Raw genomic sequence first — 26,407 nt, 5'->3', positions numbered from 1 at the left:
TAACTTTATTAGGAAGCAATGAGAAGTAGACATTTTGCAGTAAACTTGAGTGCTTAGGCAAAATATTAGAAAGGACATGAGGCTCTTTAAAATAGTTATTATCCAAGCATTAGGACAGATTTTTTTCCCCTATAAAATAAGATTGTATACATACTTATAGTAACATGAGAAAACTCTATGTAATGGAATAAGATTTATGAACGGAACGTGGGGAAGAAGAATCTATTGTTATGTATAAAAGTATAAAGAAACGTACTAATTAACATTAAAATTCTCAGTTACAATGAGAAACTTCTGGAATAACATATACACACATAACCATCCATTAACATTCCAAAAAGGCTAAAGATATGAAGTGGGTTACAGTTTTATTGATCCTTAATCAATTTCATAAGTTTGCTATTTAAAGAAAGCAGTCAGAAAAGAAATTTCTGTTTTTTAAAAGAACATTAATTGGAATTTAAAGATGTTATTAATTGAGATTTGCTATACCTTTGGCTGGTGGTGGCTCCACTTTTTTAGGAACAGGAGTAGGTGCTTCAGGAACTGCTTTCTTAACCACTTCAGGCACTTAAAAGGTATTAGATAGACATTTTGAAAAATGATACGCAATGAACGGAACAACATCCACATATGCAAAAAATAGCAAAAAAAGCATTGACTCATTTTTAAAAGATATTAGCAACCTAAATGGTAATTATATATATGGAGTATCGACTCTAAAGGTGAGAAGGCTATTATTTCTTAATCCTATTAGCAAATATAATATCAGTTAATGAAAAAGCTTGTCATAGTTTACAGGAATAATAGGCTAAGAATTATTCTATAAAGTAAACAACACAGAAATAGATTTCCCTCCACTTTCATATTGAATAAAAGCCCCAAAACTAGAAACTAGGAGAAAATCTTACGACAGGGCCTCGCCAGAAAAAATTGAAGGGCTAATAGTAGAAAAGTTGGGGGAGGGGAAGGGACACTTTCGGTGCTATTAATTATTGATCTTCAATTTATCATTGATAAGATGTGAGAAAAGTATATTGAGGAATATTAGATTTAGACATATCCTGGGAAAGATTTGGAACACCATAGATTTTAAATGTCCAACTCCCAAGAGAAGCTGTACCTCTAGGTGGTGTCACCTCCTCAACCTCTTCTATGCTAGGTGGTTCTTCTGGGATCTCTTCTTCCGGAATAGGCTCTTCCGGTTCCTCATACACTTTAAAAAGATTATTACTTTGTAAATAATAATTCTTTTTGAATATTAAACCAAAATGATCTATCTGAAAACAGAGGTCGTCATAAACATAGGAAATTCATAGCTCAACCTTTTTCCAGTGCGTGAGAACTCACTAGTCCTTGAAAAAAATCTATGGGGTCTTCAAATACATTAGGCCCTTTCAAGAATTTCATATTTGGAAAGGATATCAAAGAGAATTCAGTTAGAATTATATCATTATTTTTAATGGAGATGGACTTGTTTGAAGGCAAACATTCACTTAGCAGTATAAGTCAGATTTTCTGTACAAACTACTCAGGCTTAACTGGGAATTTCTTTTGGGTGGGTATATTCTGCTATTGCCAACCACATCATTTGATGAAAAATTCCCCATGGAAAATACAGTTTCCTTTCAAAGAGTGTCATTAAAAGAAAGAAATAAACAAACAAACAAATAGGCTAAGCGTGTGAGAAAGGAGAGTCAGTTGATTTTCATTTGCCTGCCCAATTTTTATTAGGTAAATAATAATTTCTTTTAGAGCCTGAATATGTTTATTTTCTGAAGTGAAATGTACATTTGTCTCCTTCAAATATTAAACAATGATAAGACAATGATGACTTGGAATATCTATTTTCTTAGAAAGTCATCTACCTTCAATCGGTGGAACTTCCTCTTCTTCAAGGAGAATGATTTGTCTTTCTTCCACTTTCTTAGGCACATCAGGAACTTAAAAGATATTGATTGTTTTAGGAATTTAGAATGCAAGAACCAAAGAAGAGTTCATAAAGACCAAGTTTCCCATTTTTCAACACAAGGTAGTAAATATAAAAATACACATGCACAAGATGAAACATTGAGATTTCACATAATCAGCTATTGAAACAAAATTAAAGAGGTTTGTGATTTAAGACTAACAGCCCATTAAAGAGATATTCTACTGTTTATTGCTGGAGCCTCTACTCTTTTAGAAAGAGCAACAGGTACTTCATGGACTGGCTTCTTAGTTACTTCGGGCCCTTTAAAGATAGTGTTTTTATCTTTGAGAAGTAACGTATGTAGAGAAACAACGTAAAATACACAAACACAAAGCGGGGGAAAAATGACATAGCACAAACATGGTTGCAACAGAGTCACAAATGGGGAATGCAAATGACACACCACACAAAGCAAACGTTTATGTTGAACATCCTGTGTGGACAGCATCACAGTTCAACATCAGTACAACAAACACATTCCTGTTTTGGGGAGATGTACCTTTGGCAGGAGGAGCCACTGCTTTCTTAAGACCAGGAGGAGGCACCTTCTTTTCTGGTTCAGGTTTCTTAAGCACCACAGGAACTTTAAAGATATTATTTGATTTTACAATTTAAGATACACAAACACAGAGACACCAGACACAGCAATAATACAAGTTATAGTAACAGATATTGAAACAGAACACTGGGACTTTTACGGATAGAAAGAAGTGGCAGTGTCTAATTTGCTTGGGAGTAGCAGTACCTGTGGCGGGGGGAGCCTCCTTTTTCTTAGGAATGATCATTTTCTTCTCTGGCACTTTCTTCTTAACCTCAGGCACTTTAAAGACATCATTTCATGATAAGAATTTATTGTGAGGGACAAAAAAGAGAGAACACAAGAAGTCCACACACAGAAAGAACACATGCAACAGTTGCTCAGGGTAGAGATATAGGGTAGATCAGGAGCCCAATGTTATGATATAAATAGGTTTTGTAGAGCAAGGGATCAGCAACCTATTTGAATATCAGAGGACAGATGCTGTCATTTCATCCATCTAAATTTCACTGGTAATTTATTGAATCATTATCTATAAAGTATTTCTGAATTCTTGAAATCTAATAAAGGACCAGCATGGGGTATCTGGGTGGCTCAGTCGGTTAAGCATCGGACTTCAGCTCAGGTCATGATCTTGCCGTTTGTGAGTTCAAGCCCCGCATCGGGCTCTGTGCTGACAGGTCAGATCCCGGAGCCTGCTTCAGATTCTGTGTCTCCCTCTCTATATCTGCCCCTACCCCACTCGCACTCTCTCTCTCTAAAACATAAATTAAAACATTAAAAAATTTTGATAAAGGACCAGCTTTACCATTTCACTGCTTATATGATATTTAACCTGGTGGAGGGGTTATGCTTATTTTAAGTAGTGATGCCATGACCTTTAGCAGAAAATACTGAGATTTAAGGTATAACTATATGGACTTTGTCCTGTACTATGGTCTGACCTGGATAATTCATTCACAGATAGAGCACTTTCACATACCTTACTTTATTTTGTCCTCACAATAATATCTGAGCCCGCTAGAACTGATACCAGTCTCCCCATTTTAAAGGAGAGATACCCGAGGCTCAGATTGGTTAAAAGACTTGCTCAGAATAATACAGCAAGGAACAAACCCAAGGCTAAAGTTAAAACCTGCTGGGCTACCATTTATATATATGTAACACAAGACATAAGCTATTCCATAATATTTTGAGAAATACTTCAATCCTTTTTATCTTCATCCTGGTGTTACAAAGGCACTTCATATAAATGGCTGAAGGATGAAACTTAGGAAAATGTATTCATCATGTTTAGCTTGGCAGAATATCTATATGAACATTATGATGTTTGGGGCGCCTGGGTGGCTCAGTCAGTTAGGCGTCCGACTTTGGCCCAGGTCATGATCTCACAGCTCATGAGTATGAGCCCCGCGTAAGGCTCTGTGCTGTGAGCTCAGAGTCTGGAGCCTGCTTCAGATTCCGTGTCTCCCTCTCGCTCTCCCCTCCCCTGCTCATTCTCATTCTCTCTCTCTCTCTCTCAAAAATAAACATTAAAAAAATTAAAAAGAAAGAAAATTATGATGTTTAATAAAATCATAGGCAACTGGGTAGAACTTCTGTGGCAGTACTGGGACAATATTTTCTTTTAACTTTGTTCTTGAATACTGTTTTGCATCCAGTGAAAAGTGGATATCAGTGTTCCTGAACATTTTTAGAAATAAAAATGTGCCACTCTATTCTATAAATATAATTTTTCCTAAACCCAATTCCACCACAATTTGTCTGGATGAAAATGTTTATGGATGAAGAATGTGCATTCACTTAGGGGAAGTATACCTTTGGGTGGTGGAGGTTCCACTTTTTTAGGAGCAGGAACAGGGACTTTCTTCTCTGGTACAGGTTTCTTTGGCACTTCAGGCACTTAAAAACATTCATTTTAAGACATTAAAAACCGCAGGCACAGTATTATATATGTAACAAAAAGACAAATGAGACTAAGATCACGAACGACTAAATAACATTGCATGTCATGAAATCTGAAAAGACATTCAGATCATTTACAATAGACACACATGACAGACACAACAATAAAGGCACACATGTCTGGAACGCTTTCTAAGGTTCAGATGGTAGGCAACGTAAAGAATGAAGTAGTATAGATAAGACTGGAGATGAATACGAAAGATGGAAAGGCAGAATGCAACACAAAAGAGGTCTTGATGACTCCAAGAAGAGTTGCTATACCTCGTGCAGGTACTGGCACCTTAGGTTTAATTTCTGGAAGAACTTCCTCTTCTTCAGGTACAACTTCTTCCTCAGGTATGAATTCTTCCTCCTCAGGAGGAACTTCTTCTTCTTCAGGAGCAATTTCTTCTTCTTCAGGAGCGACTTCTTCTTCCTCAGGTAGAAATTCCTCTTCCTCAGGTAGAACTTCCTCTTCCTCAGGTAGAACTTCCTCTTCAGGAGCAATTTCTTCTTCGAATGGGACTTCTTCTTCCCGAGGTAGAGCTACAGGAACTGGAACTGGCTCGCGTTTCTTGGATATCACTTTAAAGATATTTATTCAATCGTACAAGTGTCACTTTTATGTACACTATTCATAACAATGGGATAACATGAAACGCAAATATTCTGTTATCATAGAGCATCGATTGTCTCAAATTCAATGTCATTAAGCATTAATTGTAATTAGTGAGGCAGTATAATACCAGTTAGTTTTCTTTTTTCTCTGTTTCTGTAAGAAACTAATGTACCTTTGGGTGGTGGAGCTTCCACTTTTTTCGGAACAGGTGTTGGTTTCTTTTCTTCTGGGATGAGCTTCTTGGGCACCTCTGGCACTTTAAAAATATTATTTGTCTTTAAGAATGTGTTCTTTTATGTTTTGGAGCAACGAATATGAAAATAATCACAGATGCCTGACTTTTACATTTCTTATCAACAAGGTTTTAAAACATGCAATGTTATGGGGGAAGGTGTATGTGAATATACATAACTGAAACCCACACTTAAATGATGAAGTGATGTACCTTTTGCGGGTGGAGCCTCTACTTTCTTAGGTACAGGAACTGGCACCTTCTTCTCAGGCACAGGCTTCTTGGGCACTTCTGGCACTTTAAAGAAATTATTTAGAGAAAAATGTTACATGACATAAAATTTTGAGTTTAAGCATAGTCTCAAAAAAGATTAATAAAATTATAACCAAGGCATTTCAAGAAGCATTTTATCTTTAAAATAAATTTTTTTCTTTTCCATGAGGGAATATTAAACAGTTGCATCCCGAAAGAGCATAGAATTGAACTGGTTAATTTTTCCTTATATGCAAATGTGAAATAAAAACATTTCGCAAGTTCATGTACCTTTGGCAGGTGGAGCTTCCACCTTTTTAGGAGCCGGTACTGGTACTTTCTCCTCTGGTACAGGTTTCTTGGGTACTTCAGGAACTTTAAAGATATCAAGTAGGATTAGTGTCAAATTCTTCACCCATCGATAAGGACCCAACAATTTTAGGACTTAACTGAAGCATCATATAATTTTACTTTAAGAATGAAAATAATAACAGCCACAAAATAAAGGCAAGGAGAGGCACAAAATTTAAATAGAGAACACTGAGAAAACACAGACTGGTGATAAAGACAACACACAATGCCTGGTAAAGGGTGATCTTGTCCATTTTGGTATTATAAGAATTTACCTTACAGTAAGAACTTTCCACTAAAGACAAAGAGCCAAGCATTTAGCATCAGCATGCTTTGATGGCAAAATTTAGAGATGAATACATGGTAAACTGCTTTTATGACCAGTTGGGAGGCCCTTGTCTTGTTAATATTGTCATGGGGAAAGAAGTTTTATCAAGTTATACTACGTGAATAAATTATTACATTATCCCACTGATGGATTATAAAGAGATGTACCTTTAGCTGGTGGAGGCTTCTCTTTTTTAGGAATGGGCACAGGAACCTTCTCCTCTGGCTTCTTAGGAATCTCAGGCACTTTAAAGATATTGTTTATAGGTAAGTTCTAATTACTAGTAACAACACATCTGTATAAAGCACAATTAACATTTCTAACAACAGAGAGCAACACACACAAAGTTGTGAACTCAGAAGATATTCATATGGAGATTAAGGCTTTTCTATGGTCATGTTATGAATGGTGGTATACCTTTTGCTGGTGGGGCTTCCTTCTTTTTGGGAACAGGAACAGGTTTCTTCTCTTCTGGAACAGGTTTCTTGGGTATCTCAGGCTCTTTAAAGATATTATTAAGAATTTTGGGAATGTTGATATAAGATATAAAATGTGAAAAGTAACTGCAGAAATCATACTTCAGCATAAGTGTCTGTTTCTAAAATAAGCAGAATTGGTCATCGGTACTAATAAGCCCCAGAATCTGACCAAATGAGACACCTAGACTCTAGAGATGCTGCTGTGTATCCCTTTGTCAAGAGACATAATCTACCTTTGACTGGTATCACTGGTACCACTTCTTCTTCAGTTATGAGTTCCTCTTCTTCATGAAGATACTCTTCTTCCTCTTCATAATATTCCTCTACTTGGGTGACAACTTCCTCTTCAAAGGCAATCTCTTCTGGTTCTCGTCTTTTGGGTACTTCTGGCACTTTAAAGATATTATCTTTAGGTTTGACATTTACCAATTACTCAAGGAAATTAAGACACATAGGAACATAGCCATTTGTAACAGAAGAAAGATCAGGCTTTATCTTTCCCAGAGAAGAGTTTCACACGTAGAACTGAACATGACTTTTACAACAAAGAAGACAACACATTAAAAAGAATATTAGGTACCTCTAACAGGTGCTGTTACTTCTTTTTTAGCAACAAGTACTTTTTCTTCTGTGACAACTTTCTTGGGCTTCAAGGGCACTTGAAATTTAAGTATAAGGAGATTTATTGTCAGAAACAGGCTACCTAGTCAATGCTTGCTTTGTCAGACTTTAAGCAGACAGAATAATTTTACAAGTCTTTCATGTGATAGATATAAAACTGTTCATTTATAAGAAGCTTTATATGTTCCATGGAAATGCTTCTGAACCTCACTGGGATAAAAACGGACAAAAATACTCAAGTAAGTTTGAAGTAGCAGAACCCAGATGTGAAATTATGTTTAGTGTTCAGGTATCTCTGCTTGTAGGAAACATCCTTTACCGAAAAGCTAAATTTGCCTCTGGGTAAGTATACTTTCTGAAAGTGCAGAGAAATTACTTCATACTTAGAAAAAAAAAAGACTAGGCACTGAGTTAGATTTTTTGTTTTTAAGCCTTTAAAATAAGTTTAGAATGAATAAACAGGTATTAAACCGTGGTCAACACTGTTATATCATTATATCAATTTAGATAAGTTAGGAATGTGTCAAATGGTTACCAATTTTAAATCCAAGTATTCTATTTTAAATATATTGTAGCCACAGCTGTTGTATCATAGGCTAAGGATACATTTCAAAACAACTTTTTGTTTTATAGGTAACATTATCTACTTATCCTATGTTGACAGATTTTTCTACCTAATAAATCCCGATGATAAAAGACATACAAAAACAAAATGAAGCAAAACATAGCTACCTTAATTTTAAAAGAGACATTATAAAAGATCACAATTTTGGAAGGAAATCATTATACCTTTAACAGCTGGCTCAGCCACCTGCTCTTTTTCACGTTTGGTAACTGAAATGTGTATTTTTTCCTCAACAAGTTTCTTTGGTTCTTCAGGCACTTTGAAGACATTAATTATTGAAGAACATTAAAACCAACCACACAAATACCATATAAATAAAAAATACACAAAAACTGTGAAATGTAAGAATCAGGACCACAACACATTCAGTAAAAACAAAAAACAGCAGACAAGGTAGTAAGACACATTTATAGAACATAGGTAACAAAGATGTTTCTCGTAGTTATCACTCTGCAAAGTACCTTTGGGTGGTGGAGGTTTGAGTTTCTTGGGAATGGGCACTGGTACTTTTTCTTCAGGGACAGGTTTCTTCGGCACTTTAAAATATCAATATTAACAGATTTAAAAACCAGATTTCTCAAGAGTAGTAAGAACAAAAAGAAACACAATGTACAACATAATACCGCCCCCCCCCCCATACACACACACAATTTGTACGTTGCCACTTCAACACGTGTGTATAGCATGACAGACATGTAGGAAACATGGGTCTCTTAGAACTGATAACATTTTTCTCACTGTACCTTTAGTTGGTGGGGCCTTTGGCTTTTTGGGAACCGGTTCTTCTTGGACAGGCTTTACTGGGAGAGGCTTCTCGGGTTCTTTAAAAGTACACACAGGGTATTTAATGTTAGACTTTGGAACATAAATAAAACATGCTATTTCCTAAATGGACTCAAAGAACTAAAGTAATATATCTTTTATTTACAGTGTAGCCATAGCCTCTAGAGCTGAATGAGAATCACAGGTTCAAGGAGATTAAGGTCTAAAAGCTTATAGTGCCCTTTCCTCCTGGCTTTTAGGTCACTGTAACTTTCTCTTACATATTAACATTTTCATTTCACTTCAGGTAGAAAAAAATCATGGTTAAGACTTCTTTCTAAATAATGTTGGCTTTTAATGCTATCTGTACAACCACATAGAATGTTCTCAAAGTTAAGCTATGAAGTATCAGAGATTGGGTACATGAAATAATAATATTGATTCATTTCAAAATTCCAGTAGGAACTTAATTCTTTGAGTAAAATAAAGAAATTGCAGCTGAAGTTATACTCAACAAATCTGATCTTCATTAGATATAACATAACTGCTTGTGTTAGCCTCCTCTGTCTTTACTTCTGGAGCAGTCTTGTCAAGTTTTTTTTTAACATGAAATTTATTGTCAAATTGGTTTCCATACAACACCCAGTGCTTATCCCAACAGGTGCCCTCCTCAATGCCCACCACCCACTTTCCCTTCCCTTCTACCCCCCCCCCCCCCAATCAACCCTCAGTTTATTCTCAGTTTTTAAGAGTCTCTTATGGTTTGGCTCCCTCCCTCTCTAACTTTTTTTTCCTTCCCCTCCCCGATGGTCTTAAGTTTCTCAGGATCCACATAAGAGTGAAAACATATGGTACCTGTCTTTCTCTGTATGACTTATTTCACTTGTCAAGTTTTGATGATGGGAACCCATCTTTTGAGTTTTACATCAAATGGAAAACATTTTTTTTTACAAATATTTTTGACTCATGGAAAATATTTTTCAAAAGACTATTGTACTCGATAATAACACATTTTAGGATAAGATATTCAGAAATTTCTGATCATGTATTACAATGATCATGGGCCCTTGCAAATAAACTCTTAACCCTTTTGAGAAAGAAACTTAGGGACATTTGCTATTTTGTGTCTAAGCAAAAATGAGGGGGAAATAGGTTAGTTTCAGAACCAAAGTTGAATAGTAACCTTAAGATTTATGGAGATTTTTTTCTAAAAGTTACCGAAGAACCAAAAACTCCTGAATTTGTCAAATGAAGTAAAGTTCTTTGCAAATGTCTTTGGGCATCCAAACTTCTATCCCATTCTAATGGAATCTGAAAGTATTTAATGTGGTGTCAGGTGTGCAGTTTTGCTCATACCTGTGACATATTCTTCATGCTCTTTATACTCTTCATAATGCTCAAATTCACGTTCCTCATATTCTTCATATTGGTCATATTCTTCTGTTGGCTCATACTCCTCAAATTCTTTATAATCATATTCCTCATATTCTTCATATTCCTCTTCCCGTTCTACCGAAACGGTTTCTTCTTCTTGAGTGTAAGACCATTCTTTCTCTTCAGTTACAGTTACTTCTAGAATAATATTGACAACAGGCAGCATTTTACTTCAAGCCCATTTAGGAGTGATAGTGACGATGCACTTTGATTTCATTCTTATGTGATGGATTCATGCACTGGTTATGGGAGACCCTGACTGTCCTTTCTTCCTCAAGGATTAAAGAATGTACATTTTGCTCTTTATGATTACAAATGTTAGATGTCCTGCCATAAGTCAACATAAGCCAGGAAAGGTGGGAGTCAAATTAGGAAGTAGCAGGCAAAAAGCTGTATAGTTTTTTATTTAGTCAAAGCTCAACATACCTTTCACGGGAGGAGCTTCTCTTTTTGGAACTTCAACGGATACCTTTTCTTCTTTAACAGCTCTTTTTCTGATTTCAGTGACTTTAAAAAGAGTAATTATTAAAAGTGAATTGCAGGATTTTGAATATGTACATGTTAAGAGCTACTGTGTAAGAACCATCCACAGACAAAGACAACCATCACCATGCTCGTCATTATTTCTCATTCACATGGCAAGAAAAAATCAATAGACTGGGAAATAAACATGGTCTGTGATACAAAGGAATACTTTTTCCTAACCTGCTTAATGTTTCAAAGATATTGAATGCCTTTAAGAAGGTCAGGGAGTGTTTATAAGAGACTTCAAAAAGACACCCAGCCAGCATAAACAATGACTAGAGAACAAGCATTAGGCAGAAGCTTGAGTCACATAAGTAGTGTCTTCGCCTGAATTCTAAAGTGTTCTCAATAAGCTCCACTGGCACCATGTAGAAAATTCAGGCTTTAAAAAATTTGAAGTTTTGTCAAAGACTGCCACACAACACAATCATTTCGGCAGATGAGTTTAGTATACAGACAATAACATATTAGAAGACGAGTCCACTTTGAGGGAAAGTACACGTTTGGGGGAGCTTCGCACTTTTGCGGAAAAGAAGGAAGAGAGTACTTTCTGGTATCAGAAATGTTGAGTTTTGAAGTGACAGGAAATAGCGTGTGCATATGACTTACTTTATAATAAAGTATTCAGATTATTTTCTCTAAAGATCCCAATTCCTCTAGGTTAACTTCAGTACCTACATGCTTCTTTCGAGTTTTGAAAAAAGTTGGTGTACCTTTTGCTGGTGGTTCCTCCTCTCTTTTAGGTTTGAGTTTTGGAATTTTTTCTTCTGGAACAGCTCTCTTGGGCTCCGCGGGCACTTTAAAGACAGATTTCACTTTAAAGACTTGTTTCCCTCATTCAAACCTCCAAAAGGCAGTCAGAGAATAGTAACTCAAACATAAAAGACTTGACATTTGCATTATTTCAAACATACAAAACAACTAGAGCAACAAGAACAACAAACAACACCCATATAACCAGTGCATTTGGTAAAGAGAATAGATTAAATACAATATTCTGTGTATTGAAAGGTCTCATGTACCTCTTGCTCTTGGAGGCTCTTCTTTTTTAGTCACAGCAACGTGAACTTTTTCTTCCTGAGTAATTTCCACGTGCCTCTCAGTCACTTGAAAGATAATTTTAGGATTTGGGAGTTAAATTACTTACTTAAAGTGGATTTTTTTTTTTTTTTTGTATTGGCCAGAAAGTACTGTGATTTTAGACTATGACAATTCACAACACACACACCAATAAATGTCACAACAGGTTAATACTCCACCCATAGATAATGCAATAATACACCATTGCCTCCGACATACACCAGTAACCCCCACACACAAGGTGTGAGCCAAGGTCAGCAGCGAGAGGATGAAAAGACAAGACACGGTTCTTGTTTTTGTGCTGGAGAATTTCATTTACCTTTGGTTGGGGGAGGTTCTTCTTTCTTAACCACTTTTGGAGGAACCCTTTTTTCTGGAACTGGCTTCTTTGGCTCTTCTGGCACTTAAAAGATATCAAGCAACACAATCAAGCACACAACGTGGAAAATCTTAAACACAGGCACACCTTTTCTTGTTAGTGTTACACAAATCTGAAAAACGTACCAATTTAAGATGAAAAAGACAGACATTATGCAAGAAAGAATAAAATAAAGCCAATATACCTTTAGCTGGTGGCACCTTTTCCTTTTTAGGAACTGCAGCAGGGATTTTCTTTTCTGGCACAGTTTTCTTAGGTGCCTCAGGAACTTTAGAAAGATGAGGTTTAAGAACATCAGTTTGCATTACAGATAAAGTGACATGTGGGGCTTCGCTTTTTGTAAAGACCATACGTACACACAAACATTAATGACTGAATCAGCAAAGATGTTGATACACGTGTGAGGACAAAATTCAGGCAGTCCTCAGAGGCTTTATAGCTATTAAAGCAAAGGGTATCATATTCTTTGAGAGAGAACTATACCTTCAGCTGGTGGAGGCTCCTCTACCTTAGCAGGAATTTTCGGTTTCAGCACAATCTTCTTCTCATGTTTCTCACGCACTTGAAAAGATTACAAAATACATGTGTAGAAATGCCCAGATTTCTTTTTTTTTAACTGTTTATTTATTTTTGAAAGAGAGAGAACACACAAATGGGGAGGTGCAAAGAGAGAGGGAGACAGAGAATCTGAGCAGACTCTGTGCTGTCAGTGCAGAGCCCAATGTGGGGCTGTCTCACAAACCATGAGATCATGACCTGAGCTGAAATCAACAGTCAGGTGCTTAAGTGACTGAGCCACCCAGGTGCCCCCAGATTTCTTTTCGATAAAAATATATGGAATCTTTTTACTTAGACGTGATGGCTATCAATACTTGCAATACAAGTGATAAACTAACCACAAGAGGACATAAAGAATGGGACAAGCCAAACACACGTGGGGCTCAAATTAACACAAGAGTCGGTGTACCTTCGGCAGGTTCGGCCTCCACTCTCTTAGAAATAATGTGCATCTTTTCTTCCACGACATATTCCTCAGGCTCTTCCATCACTTTAAAGACATCAGTTTTAAAAAAAGTTGTAGTGCTTTTCAAGTTTAACTTCAGCTGTAATTTATTACTTCAAAGAGCAATTAAAATAATAAAAAGTTTAACACATGCCAGATTCCCGATTGTTCCCATTTAAGATACCCAAAGAAGTGCATTTTAGTCAAAGCATGTGCCTCAATAAAGCATGGGGAAAATAAGTTTCAATAATTTAATTTTCAAGTGTATCATAAAGATAATAATGCTTGTATTCACAGGAAGAACAGGACAAGTACACGACATAAAAAACAATCCTAGTGGCTAAATTAATAAGAACACAAGCATTTGAAGATAGGTTTCAAAAATAACAGAGCACTCTAGGTTTGAAGGCTTCAGGGCAGAAACATACACTTGAGGAATCGTAAATGGGTTTATAAAAAAGCCTGTATTACATATGAAAAACCTACTGAGGACTTGGAAACTGGGTGGTGTATTTTTTTCCATCTTTGTGGGGACAGGTATGGTAGAAGAGACAGGTGTCTTCATATGATTTTTGAACCTATGTGTATAGTATTAATTATAGAATAGAATCTAGTTATAGACACATCTCTTTACACTAAAAGCCAACTTAACAGACTACCCATCTTCTCCCTAAATCTTCCGGGCTTAATGAAAACTTAAGAACATCATAGAACATCTCTCTTTTTAACTAGAATCCATATACAGAAAGAGATTTATAATGTGTACTGTCAAAAGTTGAAATCAGATTCATGCAGTGAGAACTTCCTTTTTTTTTAATTTTTTTTAACGTTTATTTATTTTTGAGACAGAGATAGAGCATGAACGGGGGAGGGTCAGAGAGAGGGAGACACAGAATCTGAAACAGGCTCCAGGCTCTGAGCTGTCAGCACAGAGCCTGACGTGGGGCTCGAACTCACGGACCGCGAGATCATGACCTGAGCCGAAGTCAGCTGCTTAACCGACTGAGCCACCCAGGCGCCCCGAGAGCTTTCTTTATACACATGTTATGTTTGGTTTCCCAAACATGTCTAAAAGGGATGGGGCCCTCTTTGATCTATTAGATTCCTGACTTACACCCAACACCGTGGCCTTTCCCAGGAAGCACAACAGAACCGGTGGGCTTCCTCTTGGGACTCATGTCCCGTCTTGCTCTGCTCCAAGCCATTCCATTATGATTGCCCCTGGGAATTTTATATGGACTTTTCTTCCACGTGGAGAAGAAGTGGGGCACATTTACTAGCCAGAAATGCACTCTCAAGGGCATCTACATATAGAATTCTATTTATCTTTTTATTAGAAAAAGGGTCAATTTGTTACAGAACTTACTGATTTTTCTTTAAAGCAGAGCTACGTCGGAACTTTCTTAAGGAAGTTCTTTCAGATATATAGCTTCAGCCAGGGTGCTGCACTTTAACAGTAAACCTAGTGGTATCTTACTCATTGAAAAGGACTGAAATAAAGCTTATTGTTCAATCCTTATGAAGCAATAGAGAACTAGCATTATAGGTATGGGGACATCTGAATAGCTAATTCAATCAAAGATATTACATCATTGTTTTCTCCACACATAAAATATAAGAAAAGCCTATGTGTTCAGTGCTTCACTATCAAACATGGCCTTGACTTCTGGAATATAATAACACAATTTCTTATTCATTTAAAAACTGTGAGTTGTGCTATCAACACTGCTTTATGTTACCCATGTTTTAGACATTAGACTACCAGGTGAAGTTTATGCTAGCCCACCATGCTGAAATCGAGTCCTGTCTACTGAAAGGATACATGTGTATGGCGATACCCGCACCATGAGTAACCTATAAATATGAAGCCTTTTCTCTCCCCCTCACCTGTAGCCAAGTAAGAGAGGATGGACAAGAAATACATTGGATGTTTACTCTAAGTCCTGCTCCTGAATCTTGTGTTTTGATCAACAGATACATCTAATGAGGCCCACAGATGCTCACTGAATTTGTGTCACTTTCATTAATCTGAGAAACAATCTGTGAAAGAAAACAGCCCATCAAGACTCCAGATCATCTCTGGATCAGGGCATTTTTACCTTCATATTCTGTAACTTCCACTTCCTCCTCCTCCTCCTCTCTTTCCTCTTCTCTATAAACTGAAACGGACACTCTTTCCTCTTCTGCTGAATAACTCCACTCCTCCTCTGCAGGTATTTTAAAAGATAATATTTAATTTAAATTCAGTCTCCTGAAATACTGGTAATAGCCATATGTTCCCTACAGATAGATAATGGTTCTTCTCTCTGCTGAGGGCGTGGCTTCATAGTGCTTCCCTCATTACATGGAAGTGAGAGCTGATTTAAGATAAGAGAACAGTACAGCCCAAGACTGAGAAGAATATTCAGATAATGTCCAAGTGTGGCCACTTTGGACAATTATCACATTTTCAGCACCCCATTCACTGTCTTGGAATGATTTAGGACCAATGCAGACACAAAAGACTCAGTCTCAGAAAGCTATGGCATGTAGACACCGATAAGGACAACTTGTAAGGTAAACAGTCACATCTGGAAAGAAGGACATTGAGGAAACACACACACCCATTTCCCCCCTCACTTCTGATTATATACCTTCATGTCGCATGACTTCCACTCTTTGAGGAACTGCAACAGATAGTTTTTCTTCGGCAGCAAATCTTTTTTCTTCTACCACAGTTTTCTTAGAAACTTCAGCTTTAAAAAAGCATTAAAGTTGAAGTTTAAATTTTAAGAATCTTAATAATTTTCTCTCCCTAGGAGTTTGGGTAATAAATACACAATATACCGTTCTCACTAACACAATGGGAAAACAAGTTACGTAACATATCACAAGGATGTACACATAACAATTCAATCAGAAGAGAGACAGAGGGTCACGCAGGAAGACACGTGATGGAACAAAGGAAGAATTCACAAGCTAAAAGATTTTTGTCAAATCCTACCTCGGGGAGGAGGAGCTTTCTTAGCGACAGGAACTGGCACAGGAACTTTTTCTTCAGGGACGGGTTTCTTACGTAGAGCTGGCACTTTAGAAACATGTACTTTTAGAACCTCAGAGTCATCTCACTGAAGGCCAACCCCCAACTGTGGGCCATATCCCCACAGATATACACCCACAATGCACTCAGTATCACAGAACTAACAAAACTATCATTTGCCTTGTCACATAATATTATGTAAGATGGTTCTTGGAAAGAGAGAGAGGCGATACCTTTTGGTGGTGGAACTTCTTCCTCTTTTTGAGGAACGGGTCTTTTTTCTTCAGGAACTTTCTTCTTTGGTATTTCTGGCACTTAAAGAATAGTATTTGATTTTAAAATTCCCAGAACGGCAAAATAAATGAGCAACACAGAATTGGCATGCCCATGAAAGAAGACATGCAATTAAAGAAGCCTCAAGGAAAGACAAGGTTATTTATGAAGATGGAATTAAGTACCTGCTGGTGGTGGAGATTCTTCTCTTTGAGTCACAACGGTTATTTTTTCTTCTGTGACAACCCTCTTCTGTACTTCAGGAACTTGAAAAGACATGAATTTTTAGAAATGAATTTATATTTTCCCAAGTAGCTAATTTACAGCTACTTTGTAAAAGAGTAGGCAGGTGGACAGGCACTTCCGTTGAATTATTACTCACACCATAAAACACTCATTTTGAATTAAAGTAACTCAACACATAAGGAAACACAAAAGTGTTTTGTACTCAAGACATAAAAATAGGGCTCCTTTACCATGCAAGACACCGTACCTTTAGCTGGTGGAACTTCCTTTTTCTTTGCGACAGGAACAGGAATCTTTTCTTCAGGGACCGGTTTCTTTGGCACCTCTGGGACTTAAAGTTTTTTAAACAGAACATTAGTTCAGACATATACCACTTTTATGAATGGACATAGGCACACACACAAATCTTTAGTAGTTAATTAATGTTATAGAGTTTCGATGTATTGGCAAAATAACACAGAAAATTAGACTATAATGTTACAAAGGTCATGATGTGATAAATGCCACAAGTAGTGTTACAGAAGCATTCAAGCAATTAAAAGTGAGTTATATACACAAAAAATATGTACATAACTTATTTACATATCGGTATGTTTTTGATAAAACAAACCAGTGACTACACAAACAATATAGTGTGTAGATATAGAATATAGCAAAGTGTCATTATGCTTTGTATGGAGAAATGGAATCCATAATGACAATGGAGTTAATTTATCTAAGACTATCTTAGACTAAGACACATTTAGAATAATTGTATCTATATGTTAACATTTTTTTCCCATTTCTCTTCTGATTTTGTTTGTTTTTGATGCAACTGTAGTGTGTTGAAAAATCAGGAAACACTCATTCTAGAGTAAATTGGCTTCTCCATCTGATATCCATGTGTCAATGGCTTTGGGGAGCTCTGTGTGTGAAATTTTGTGGGTATGTGCATATATGCTTTTCTCTAAGAGGCTTCATTGTTTTCAGAAGGATCTCTGACCCAAAAAGGTTAACAACAGTTTAGTTTATCTAAGTGTCGATGGTGTGGAATTTTTAACCAGCAGATGTATTTTATTTTAACAGTATGCATTACTAGCAATAATTGTTTCCATTTCAAACAGGATAACAGTTTTTGTGAACTCCTGCACTTCTATACTTGCATTTGTAACATCTCGATGTAATTATACAGATACACATTTCTGTCTGTATATATTATCTATATATGGGTGTTTATGCATATCTATATATGTTACTATGTGTATTTATTTCAATGGTGAGACATGTCTCTGTGTCTCCTTCAGGAGTGATCAAGTGGCTTTGGTATTAGTATTGGTTTTAGTAATATGATCTTTTAATATATTTTATCTTCATATACTCATTATTTTCTAATGATTAGACAATCAGAAATCATTTTACAAATCATTCGATTAAAAAAAGAAGACCCAGAATTCTGAAACAGTCAAGAGTTTGAGAAAGAGGAGAAACAGAATTGATTCAGGAAGAAACTGGACAATGGAAGTCAGGCAAAATGGGAACATGATGATTTCAGTAAGCCTAAATTGGATGCTAATGAATTCTTGCTGAATCTCTCTGTAACAGACCAGATGTGTGCAGTCTATAGTTTCACTGCATCCATAAAGTCGTGTCTTATACCACCACCCGCCCCCACAAAACAAACCAAATTCAAAAGCAAGGTAAAGGATTAGCACATCGAATCCAAACATACCTAGACCAAAAGGCCTCTGACTAGATAATAGATAATCATAACATTTATGGCAAATACTGACATTCAATTAAAGTCGGGAAACACGGTGAAAGTACATGTCGAAAATCAATGTTTCCCACTATTCTAGACTCACCACTATGGACTTTTCAGAAGAGTGACAGTTACTAGCAGCATTGTACAATCTTTGTCTAGTTAATATTCAGTTCTGCCAAACACTGTCAGAAGGTTGCTACTCTTTGTCTCTCATTATAACTCATGGAAGTGTTTTGTATTAAGAAAAACATCCCATATATAAGGGGTGTAAGAGTTTTTCTTCCAAACACGCCTGCTGAATACGAGTTTCACAAAATTTCTTCTTTCTCTGAGACAGGAAAGATATTAAAAATTTAAGACAGCAGTTTGACATAGTTACTTCTTTTAAGAACACTTTGGTAATGTCTTTGGGATGTTCAGTGTCATAAATAATGCATGCCAAGAGTACAGCCCTGGAAGGTGGTAAACAAATGAAAAACACGAGGGGCATCTACAAGACACAAAATACTAAGATAGCATAGCATGCGGTTGAAGACCACATAAAACAAAAGACTGGCATTTGGGGCAAAGGGTTGCCCCGTGATCAGTTCTGGTGTACCTTTTGGGGGAGCAGCAGGTTCCTTTTTGGGTACAGGAACGGGCTTTTTCTCCTCTGGCACAGGTTTCTTGGGAACTTCAGGAACTTTAAAGATACCATTGTTGAAACAATGTTGAGAATTCGAGTCTCCTTCTGAGACATTTAAGATTATACTAAAGCATAAATCCTCAGTAAGAGTGTAAGAATTTAGGAAGTAATTAAACATGCTCTACTTGTGGTAGAAATGTATGCTAAATAAATCAGTACCATAGAGACACTACATACATTCCATGAAACAAAGACCCAGTTAGTATGGTCTAAATGTTACTGATACTTGCATAATACATTACCACAATTAATGAAATAAACATACACAGAACTAAATACATTACAAATGGTTGACAGATGCTGTTTCGTTAATACACAGATCCCATAGAAAAAGATACAAAAAAAAAAAAAAAAAGACAGACATGGAGAAATTTTTTCCCCAAAATATTATTCTACCTTTGGCTGGTGGGGGCTCCACCTTTTTAGGAACGGGAACAGCAACCACTTCTTCTGGGACTGGTTTCTTAGGTGGCTCAGGGACTTTAAAAAAGAGTGCCATTTTTGAGAAATCTTGTGTTTTTACAACAAGGTATATGTGGTTGCAAGGTAGTGTTAAAATAAAGTGTAGACATTTCTCTTTTATGACAAACAAATGCAAGAAACTTCTACGTGAGAAACGAGTGTGAAGGGAACTGAAAATGTGGCTGTTAGTCACCTTCGACTGGACTGCAGGAGCCTCCACTTTCCTAGAAAGTGCCCCAGATGCCAGTTTTAGAAACTTTACATGTACAAAGTGACTGCATTATAATGATTGCATTAGATTACCTTAAATAGTTTTTGTATCCTAAATATGTAACGATTTGGGGAGGGGGTGTGGGGGAAGGGGAGCCCTAATTTGTAGCAGCTGCCATTTTCCAATTTCTGTGATGGTGTAAACACTCCCTCCCTGGCTACCGAGCATGGTGACATTGTCATGGAGTTGGGAAGAGATGTGCAGTTGCCCACCGCAATTCAGTACTTTGACTACGTAGGCACAATAGATGGAAACAACCTCAGAAACAGAGATAATAATAATAAAGTGCAGTCAAAGTGGAAGCAGAGAGTTTTAACTATGATCATGGTTTTTAATATAATTTGTTTAATTGTAAGTTCATATAGTTTAACTTTTAGTCATGGAGGTATTGCACACTGGGTCGCAGCATCCCTGAAACTTAACCATCAGCTCTGGGGGAGTTGGCCTGAGTTGGCTCCAGGACATCAAATCTCTATTTCCAAAAGGCTGGTCACTAGATTGTAAGGTCTCTGAAGCAGAGAACAGAGTTTCCATTTATGTTCATTCCTCTCTCCTGTGTGCTCCTCATGGTCTCCCATCCCCCTGTAATGTCCATTGTACACAGTGGCCATAGGTCTGCTGACCGTGTGACCAAATCCATTATGCAATATTAACATATCCAGATGCTTGGATCTGCTATGGAAATTTTAAATGATTTTAAACTTAGAAGGAATCACTAATACCTTTAGGTGGAGGCTCAGTCTTTTTGGAAACAGCAACATGAATTTTCTCTTCAATAACAGTTTTCCTTTGTACCTCAGGGACTTTAAAAAAATGTACATTTTAATTACTGGTGTGCCATATTGTGGGTGGTAATTATAATTTACAAAGAATATTGAAATACGAATTAAAACAGAGACAATGTGCAATAAGAAGATGACAGAGAGCTACAAGGAGACAGAGATGCCTATAGAATCACAAGTTAGGTAAGAAGAAGAGGGATAAAAATTCATCTGACGCCCTTCCATCTGAGCCCCCAAATTCAAATGTGCCTTATACCTGTGACTGACACTTCCTCCTCTGTGTGAGAAGCAAAGAACATCTCTTCTTCTGAAATAACCATCTTCTTTGTATGCACAGCTGGGACTTCAAAGAGAGCATTTCACATTTAGTATTTGTTTTTCTAAGACAAGATACCAGATCAAATACATAGATTACATACTCTGTGTAAGTCTTTAGATACAGAATGAATGGGTTAATATGAGAGCTTGAGAATAAAGTCAGTATTGACAAGAAAACAAATCATGTTTTGATATATAAGGACAAACAACCCATGCAGCCTTTACCAAACATTATTAAGTGGGAATCAAATAGACACAACTTCTTCACACAAAATGTGGTGCTTTTCCAAATCCATTACGGTTTCTTCACATGAACAAGAGGATGGGGAATATTATATGCAATGGGATGCATTGCATAGTAAAGTTAGAAGACTATTCATTAAACAAAGCCTTCCTTAGATTAAAAAAAATTATGTAATTTTAAAGCAAAATTAGAAACAAAGGGAATGTTATTATTTCCTTAAATTATGCGTTATGTGCAACTCGACATAAAATATATACTGTATAAACATGTCTTCATGTTGGTAGTTTCAGGTTTGTGAATTGTTTAGTAATATATGTACACATATCCATAGACATAAATAAAAATGTTTAAAACTTGTAGCTGGAAAGACAAAGATGTATACCTTTCACTTCAATTACTTCTTCCTGCACTGGAGTCCGAGAAGGTTTTTGTGGAACAATCTTCTTTGAAACTTCGGGTACTTAAAAAATATGTACAGATATATTTGTATTGTGAAGAATACTGCTTTGCACAAAATTTAAAAATACTTTAGATGATTATATAAATAACTAACACGGGAACATACATCAGTAAACAGACGACGTGTGTACATGGTACTAGAAATGTTTTAAATCATAATACCTTTGGTAACTTGAACTTTCTCCTCCTCCATTCTTCGAGAAGTCTTTTCAATTTTTTCAACTACTGGCTTCTTTATAACTGCAAGCATTTTAAAGAAATTGCAGTACTTTTAGAATTTCTATTAAAATTCTCTCTTTCTCCCTATGTATCCATATATGTATGTATATATGTTTACATGCATATATAATATGTATATAATTTTAAAGAAAGAAACAAGTTTGGTACTCTGAACTTTAAGTACAAGGTTCTGTACTTCAAATATTTTGGTTATTTTTAAAAATATTTATCATAATAATCTTTTTATGATCTTTTTAAATTTTGCATTAAATAAATTAGATATTCTTAGGAAAAAAATTCGTTGATACAATAAAGCTTAGAGAAGAAGTTGTGCCTATTGGATTGAACTGGTGGTTTATACATCTTTGCCAAACAAGCCATGATAATGATGTTGATGCTCTGATCTACTTAAATAATTCCAATTACATACCTTTTGGAGGCGGTGCTTTCTTTTCAGGCACTTTTGCTGGAACTTTTCTCTCACGGGATTCTTTAACAAAAACAGGAATAAGAAGGGATGCTTAAATAGGTGAGTTCTAGTAGTCTGTATCAATTGCAAAGGAAATCAGAATATATAATCATGGAAAGTATTGTGTTTGGGATCGATATTGGAAACATGATCCCTTGCAGCTGGATTTCGAAGCAGGATCAAGCAGAGATGCAGCAAGGTAGTGGGAGTAAACCCTGAATTTCTGCATTAGAAAATAGCACTCGTAATTTGGTAATAGGACTGAATGTTTCCACTTATAATGTCAAAGCCTGAAAATAATTACAGAAACTTAAAGATTAAGTTTCTAAAAATTTCTAACCTTAAGACCTAAATGATCACTTCATTGATTTCATATCCATTACAGATCAGGGTAACAACATTGAAAATACGAGGAACTGAGAAGAAAGAGAACAAAAGGCGCCCAGTTGATACATACCTTCGGAAACCTCCTTTTGCACTTGAATTACTTCTTTCTCTTGGTAAGTTTCTTCCCACTCTTCTTCCCCTTCGTCATAACCTTCTTCCCTTTCATAGTATTCCTGGCCTTCCTCGAAATCTTCTTCCCATTCCTCATGAACCTCCCTTTTAGCTTCTACCTTGGTCTCCTCATAATCTTCATCTGGTTCTTCATAATAAGGTTCTTCAAATGGCTCCGTGTATGGTTCCACTTCTAGTTCGTCGTAAGGTTCTTCCAAAGATTCAATGAAAACTCTCTTCTCCTCATAGACGGCACGCTTTTTCTCATACACAGCTTCTTTTTCTTTCTGAACCTCTTTCTTTCTGGTTATGGTTTTTATCTTCACTTCTTCCGCCTTGGAGGATACATCGATGATTTCAGGAGCTAAAATGAATGAATGAATGAATGAATGAATGAATGATACATCAAATGACAATATTAGCATATTAATTATATCCATTACCCATAATTATATCCATATCCAATTACTTCATAAACCAAAGCCTGTTGTCAAACAATATCAGTGTTTGGATCTCAGCGTTATGTCGATAATTTGTCATATTTTCTGTGTGTTGAATCCATTTAAATTTTTGTTGACTATGGAACACAATAAAGAGTATCAAGGTGCACTCTACTCTTAATTTGAGGATTTTTCCAGTGTGAACAAAACAGCATTCAGTAAATATCAAATGGACACACCCTCCATTGTTCTAAAGGACCTCCAGTTTGTGAAGCCCCTGGTTTCCCACAAGGATATTTTTTTTTTTTTCAACGTTTTTTATTTATTTTTGGGACAGAGAGAGACAGAGCATGAACGGGGGAGGGGCAGAGAGAGAGGGAGACACAGAATCGGAAACAGGCTCCAGGCTCCGAGCCATCAGCCCAGAGCCTGACGCGGGGCTCGAACTCACGGACTGCGAGATCGTGACCTGGCTGAAGTCGGACGCTTAACCGACTGCGCCACCCAGGCGCCCCCCCACAAGGATATTTTAACATTTGATCATTTAATGGAATTTATATTTAATGTTAACCTCTATTTAAGTTTCTAATTATTCTTTCAGAAACATTTCTAATTTTAAAGCTACATTTCTGATAGTTGAATATGACTCTCTTATCAGTTTTGTAAAGATGATACTTAAAATTATGTAACCAAGTCAAATAGTTGTTTTTATAACAACAGCTTAAAAAAAATGAAGGCTAACATTGTTTACGTGATCCTTAGTATTTGTGTTAACTACAAGTAAAACAATAAGGATGCTGCCTCCCTTTCCACCCCTCACCACTGCTGTTTCCACTGAGGCTGCCTACATCAACATCGCCTCTGATTCCCTTTCTGGGATTGGAGCAATAGGAAACCGTCATTTCTAGTACTAATTTGAATATGGCAGAGGAGATGTCACAACTTTACGATCAACTAGAAGCCTCATATTTAAAAAAAGAATCCAGAGCAGAGATGCAAATCTCAGGAGTAAATAAAAATATTTAACAATATCGTTTCATTTACCTTTTGCCGGAATTAAGGCAGTAGGAGGCAGGGGCTTCTTGGCAACCTCTGGGATTTAAAAGAATAGAAAATACGTTTATCTTTAGATTATGCATTATTTAATGTTTACTAATCCTCTGTGCTTTGTTAGTCATTTGTACTATCTGTGACTACTAGACTAAATGCCTTTATAATTTCCAAATTTAGCCCACCGGAATTGCTAGGCAATGCCATATTAACAAAAATGGGGAAAGGCTGAGCTCTGATTCTAGTTTAGGTCGATTTAAAACAATTTCAATGAACATGAAACATGAAGAGATTATTCAATAAGTCTAATGCCAGAAAATAAGGCGTGTTTCATTTTTTCAGTGGTTAACTATGAAGTTGAGAAAATATCCACACTTTTTGAGCTTCCTCTTATACCATAATGTTTCACAAATGATCATTCAGGGAAACATCTCTGGGAATGGTGCCTTGTGCTCCTGGACTCTCCTTCCTTCAGGAGGACTTCCTTACTCTAATCTTGGTTAAATAGGTAAAACTATTTGCTTCAATTTAGTTATCTAGTCTCCCTCCTAAAACACTTCCAGGATTTAGTACAAATGGAAGTAATTGAATTGATCCTCCTTCAAAAAGTGTTTTATTTTTCTTCAGGGACTGGCAGCAAGATGAGCCAGGAAGGGTTGTGAGTTGGGCTGGAACAGCCACTGAAATTAGCATCAGTCCTTGGCCTTCTATTGGTACAACTGAATCCAGAGCAGCCATGGGACTGGAGGTGCCATCCAGAGATAACAAGAGCTCTGGTGCTACCGCTGTGTGCCATGGACAGACACAGGCACAGGTGGACAGGGAAGAAAAAAAGGAGAAAGTAGAAAGTTGACGAAAAGAAAGTGAGGACTGAGTTCAAGAAGAGGGCGTGAGTGAGGGAAGGCAGAGGTTCCATTTTGTGCATTCAAACTCTTACCTTCCTCAGCCTCCACTATTTGGCATTTAAAATTGTTAACCAGGAGAAAAGCAGTAACATTCAATTTTGATTAACTAATTATAATACCTGTAGGTGCCTCTTCTTTGGGCTTTGCAACAACTTTTTTGGCATCTTTCTTCACAGCTTTTTTGGTCACTAAAAAAAAGAATGTCAGAGGTAAACAAGTAAAATGTTTCCAGGCTTTGATGGTAATGAGATCTTGCAACATTATTGCAAGATACCTTGTTTCAGAAAGGTCTTGTGCTAGAATGCAGAAAATGTTTTTTGGATGGAGATAGAATATGTAGGGTGATTTTATGCCTGCCTACAGTTCAAGTTTTCAAAACACTGAGCCCATGAACCTGTGATACCATAAATAGAAAAGGTCCACATTTTCACTTTGTTTCACTTAGATAAGAGCACTTTAAATTTGTCAGAAAGAACAAGCGAATTAGTAAAATTAAAAGTCCCATCTATGATACCGTAGAAGTATTCTTTGTTGTTGCTGACATTATACTTTGATCATGGCCCTTACTCATAACTTGATTACAGCTTTTGATATTCATGAATAGCACAGTTTTTAACTTTTAAAATAAGGTCTCATATTTTAGTGGGTAGTCAAACTTAGCCATGTTGACAGTATCATTCCAAGACTCATTCATTAAGATATGATTATTATTCCTGACAACACATGTAAATGGAAATTTAATTTATGATTTTTAATTCTTGTTCTTCTTTGCTCTCAGAAGTAGATGAAATATACTTAACTATTCATATAAGTTATAAAAATGCTTTTGTTATTGAGATGTATTCATCACATAACTGGAAGTTTTTCATTTTTTGTTTGTCTACTATAGTTTCCCTGAGGCTGGCTGAAAACTAGCTCAACCTCTTGGCACCAATGGTAGCAGATATTAGGGGACTAGCATGCCAAACCCTGGAAAATGCTACACAAAAATCTGACTATGGAAATATCTGGTTTTGACATGCAGAATTTTTTCCTGATGTGAGAATTCTGACAGCAATTCTCAACTTTCAGAACTCTAGAAAGTCCCAGGAAGTCTGCTGACTGATTTACTTGAATAGCTTGGGGGACAAATAGCATAATTTGTCTATTGAAGTATTTGAAAAGGGAAATTCCCTGACATAC

The 26,407-nt window shown here is 36.5% G+C and overlaps 1 protein-coding gene across 1 annotated transcript in view; it reads right to left on the bottom strand.

The window, feature by feature from the left end:
- TTN (titin) overlaps positions 1 to 26,407 on the bottom strand; it is a 276,115-nt gene that overhangs the window by 141,222 nt on the left and 108,486 nt on the right. The window contains exons 110-150 of the mRNA XM_078451133.2: positions 25,345 to 25,413; positions 24,315 to 24,362; positions 22,790 to 23,194; positions 22,294 to 22,353; positions 21,807 to 21,884; positions 21,568 to 21,645; positions 20,880 to 20,966; positions 20,564 to 20,644; positions 19,505 to 19,588; positions 19,022 to 19,105; positions 16,930 to 17,013; positions 16,622 to 16,702; positions 16,397 to 16,477; positions 16,128 to 16,211; positions 15,778 to 15,879; positions 15,244 to 15,351; positions 13,109 to 13,189; positions 12,625 to 12,702; positions 12,326 to 12,409; positions 12,082 to 12,165; positions 11,705 to 11,788; positions 11,396 to 11,479; positions 10,584 to 10,664; positions 10,080 to 10,295; positions 8,705 to 8,782; positions 8,423 to 8,497; positions 8,126 to 8,218; positions 7,296 to 7,373; positions 6,949 to 7,107; positions 6,654 to 6,737; positions 6,404 to 6,481; positions 5,849 to 5,932; positions 5,519 to 5,602; positions 5,246 to 5,329; positions 4,737 to 5,039; positions 4,329 to 4,412; positions 2,718 to 2,792; positions 2,472 to 2,555; positions 1,869 to 1,943; positions 1,124 to 1,216; positions 493 to 570 (exon numbers count right to left, since the gene is read on the bottom strand). Coding sequence (XP_078307259.2) covers positions 493 to 570; positions 1,124 to 1,216; positions 1,869 to 1,943; positions 2,472 to 2,555; positions 2,718 to 2,792; positions 4,329 to 4,412; positions 4,737 to 5,039; positions 5,246 to 5,329; positions 5,519 to 5,602; positions 5,849 to 5,932; positions 6,404 to 6,481; positions 6,654 to 6,737; positions 6,949 to 7,107; positions 7,296 to 7,373; positions 8,126 to 8,218; positions 8,423 to 8,497; positions 8,705 to 8,782; positions 10,080 to 10,295; positions 10,584 to 10,664; positions 11,396 to 11,479; positions 11,705 to 11,788; positions 12,082 to 12,165; positions 12,326 to 12,409; positions 12,625 to 12,702; positions 13,109 to 13,189; positions 15,244 to 15,351; positions 15,778 to 15,879; positions 16,128 to 16,211; positions 16,397 to 16,477; positions 16,622 to 16,702; positions 16,930 to 17,013; positions 19,022 to 19,105; positions 19,505 to 19,588; positions 20,564 to 20,644; positions 20,880 to 20,966; positions 21,568 to 21,645; positions 21,807 to 21,884; positions 22,294 to 22,353; positions 22,790 to 23,194; positions 24,315 to 24,362; positions 25,345 to 25,413 — 4,095 coding nt within the window. The remainder of the gene's footprint in view (positions 1 to 492; positions 571 to 1,123; positions 1,217 to 1,868; positions 1,944 to 2,471; positions 2,556 to 2,717; positions 2,793 to 4,328; positions 4,413 to 4,736; positions 5,040 to 5,245; positions 5,330 to 5,518; positions 5,603 to 5,848; positions 5,933 to 6,403; positions 6,482 to 6,653; positions 6,738 to 6,948; positions 7,108 to 7,295; positions 7,374 to 8,125; positions 8,219 to 8,422; positions 8,498 to 8,704; positions 8,783 to 10,079; positions 10,296 to 10,583; positions 10,665 to 11,395; positions 11,480 to 11,704; positions 11,789 to 12,081; positions 12,166 to 12,325; positions 12,410 to 12,624; positions 12,703 to 13,108; positions 13,190 to 15,243; positions 15,352 to 15,777; positions 15,880 to 16,127; positions 16,212 to 16,396; positions 16,478 to 16,621; positions 16,703 to 16,929; positions 17,014 to 19,021; positions 19,106 to 19,504; positions 19,589 to 20,563; positions 20,645 to 20,879; positions 20,967 to 21,567; positions 21,646 to 21,806; positions 21,885 to 22,293; positions 22,354 to 22,789; positions 23,195 to 24,314; positions 24,363 to 25,344; positions 25,414 to 26,407) is intronic.

The sequence above is a fragment of the Panthera onca genome, chromosome C1 (genome assembly GCF_046562875.1).
Source record: "Panthera onca isolate mPanOnc1 chromosome C1, mPanOnc1 haplotype 2, whole genome shotgun sequence".
Lineage (NCBI taxonomy): Eukaryota > Metazoa > Chordata > Mammalia > Carnivora > Felidae > Panthera > Panthera onca.
The sequence above is the reverse complement of the archived record's forward strand: the minus strand, read 5'-3'. Positions and strand labels throughout refer to the sequence as shown.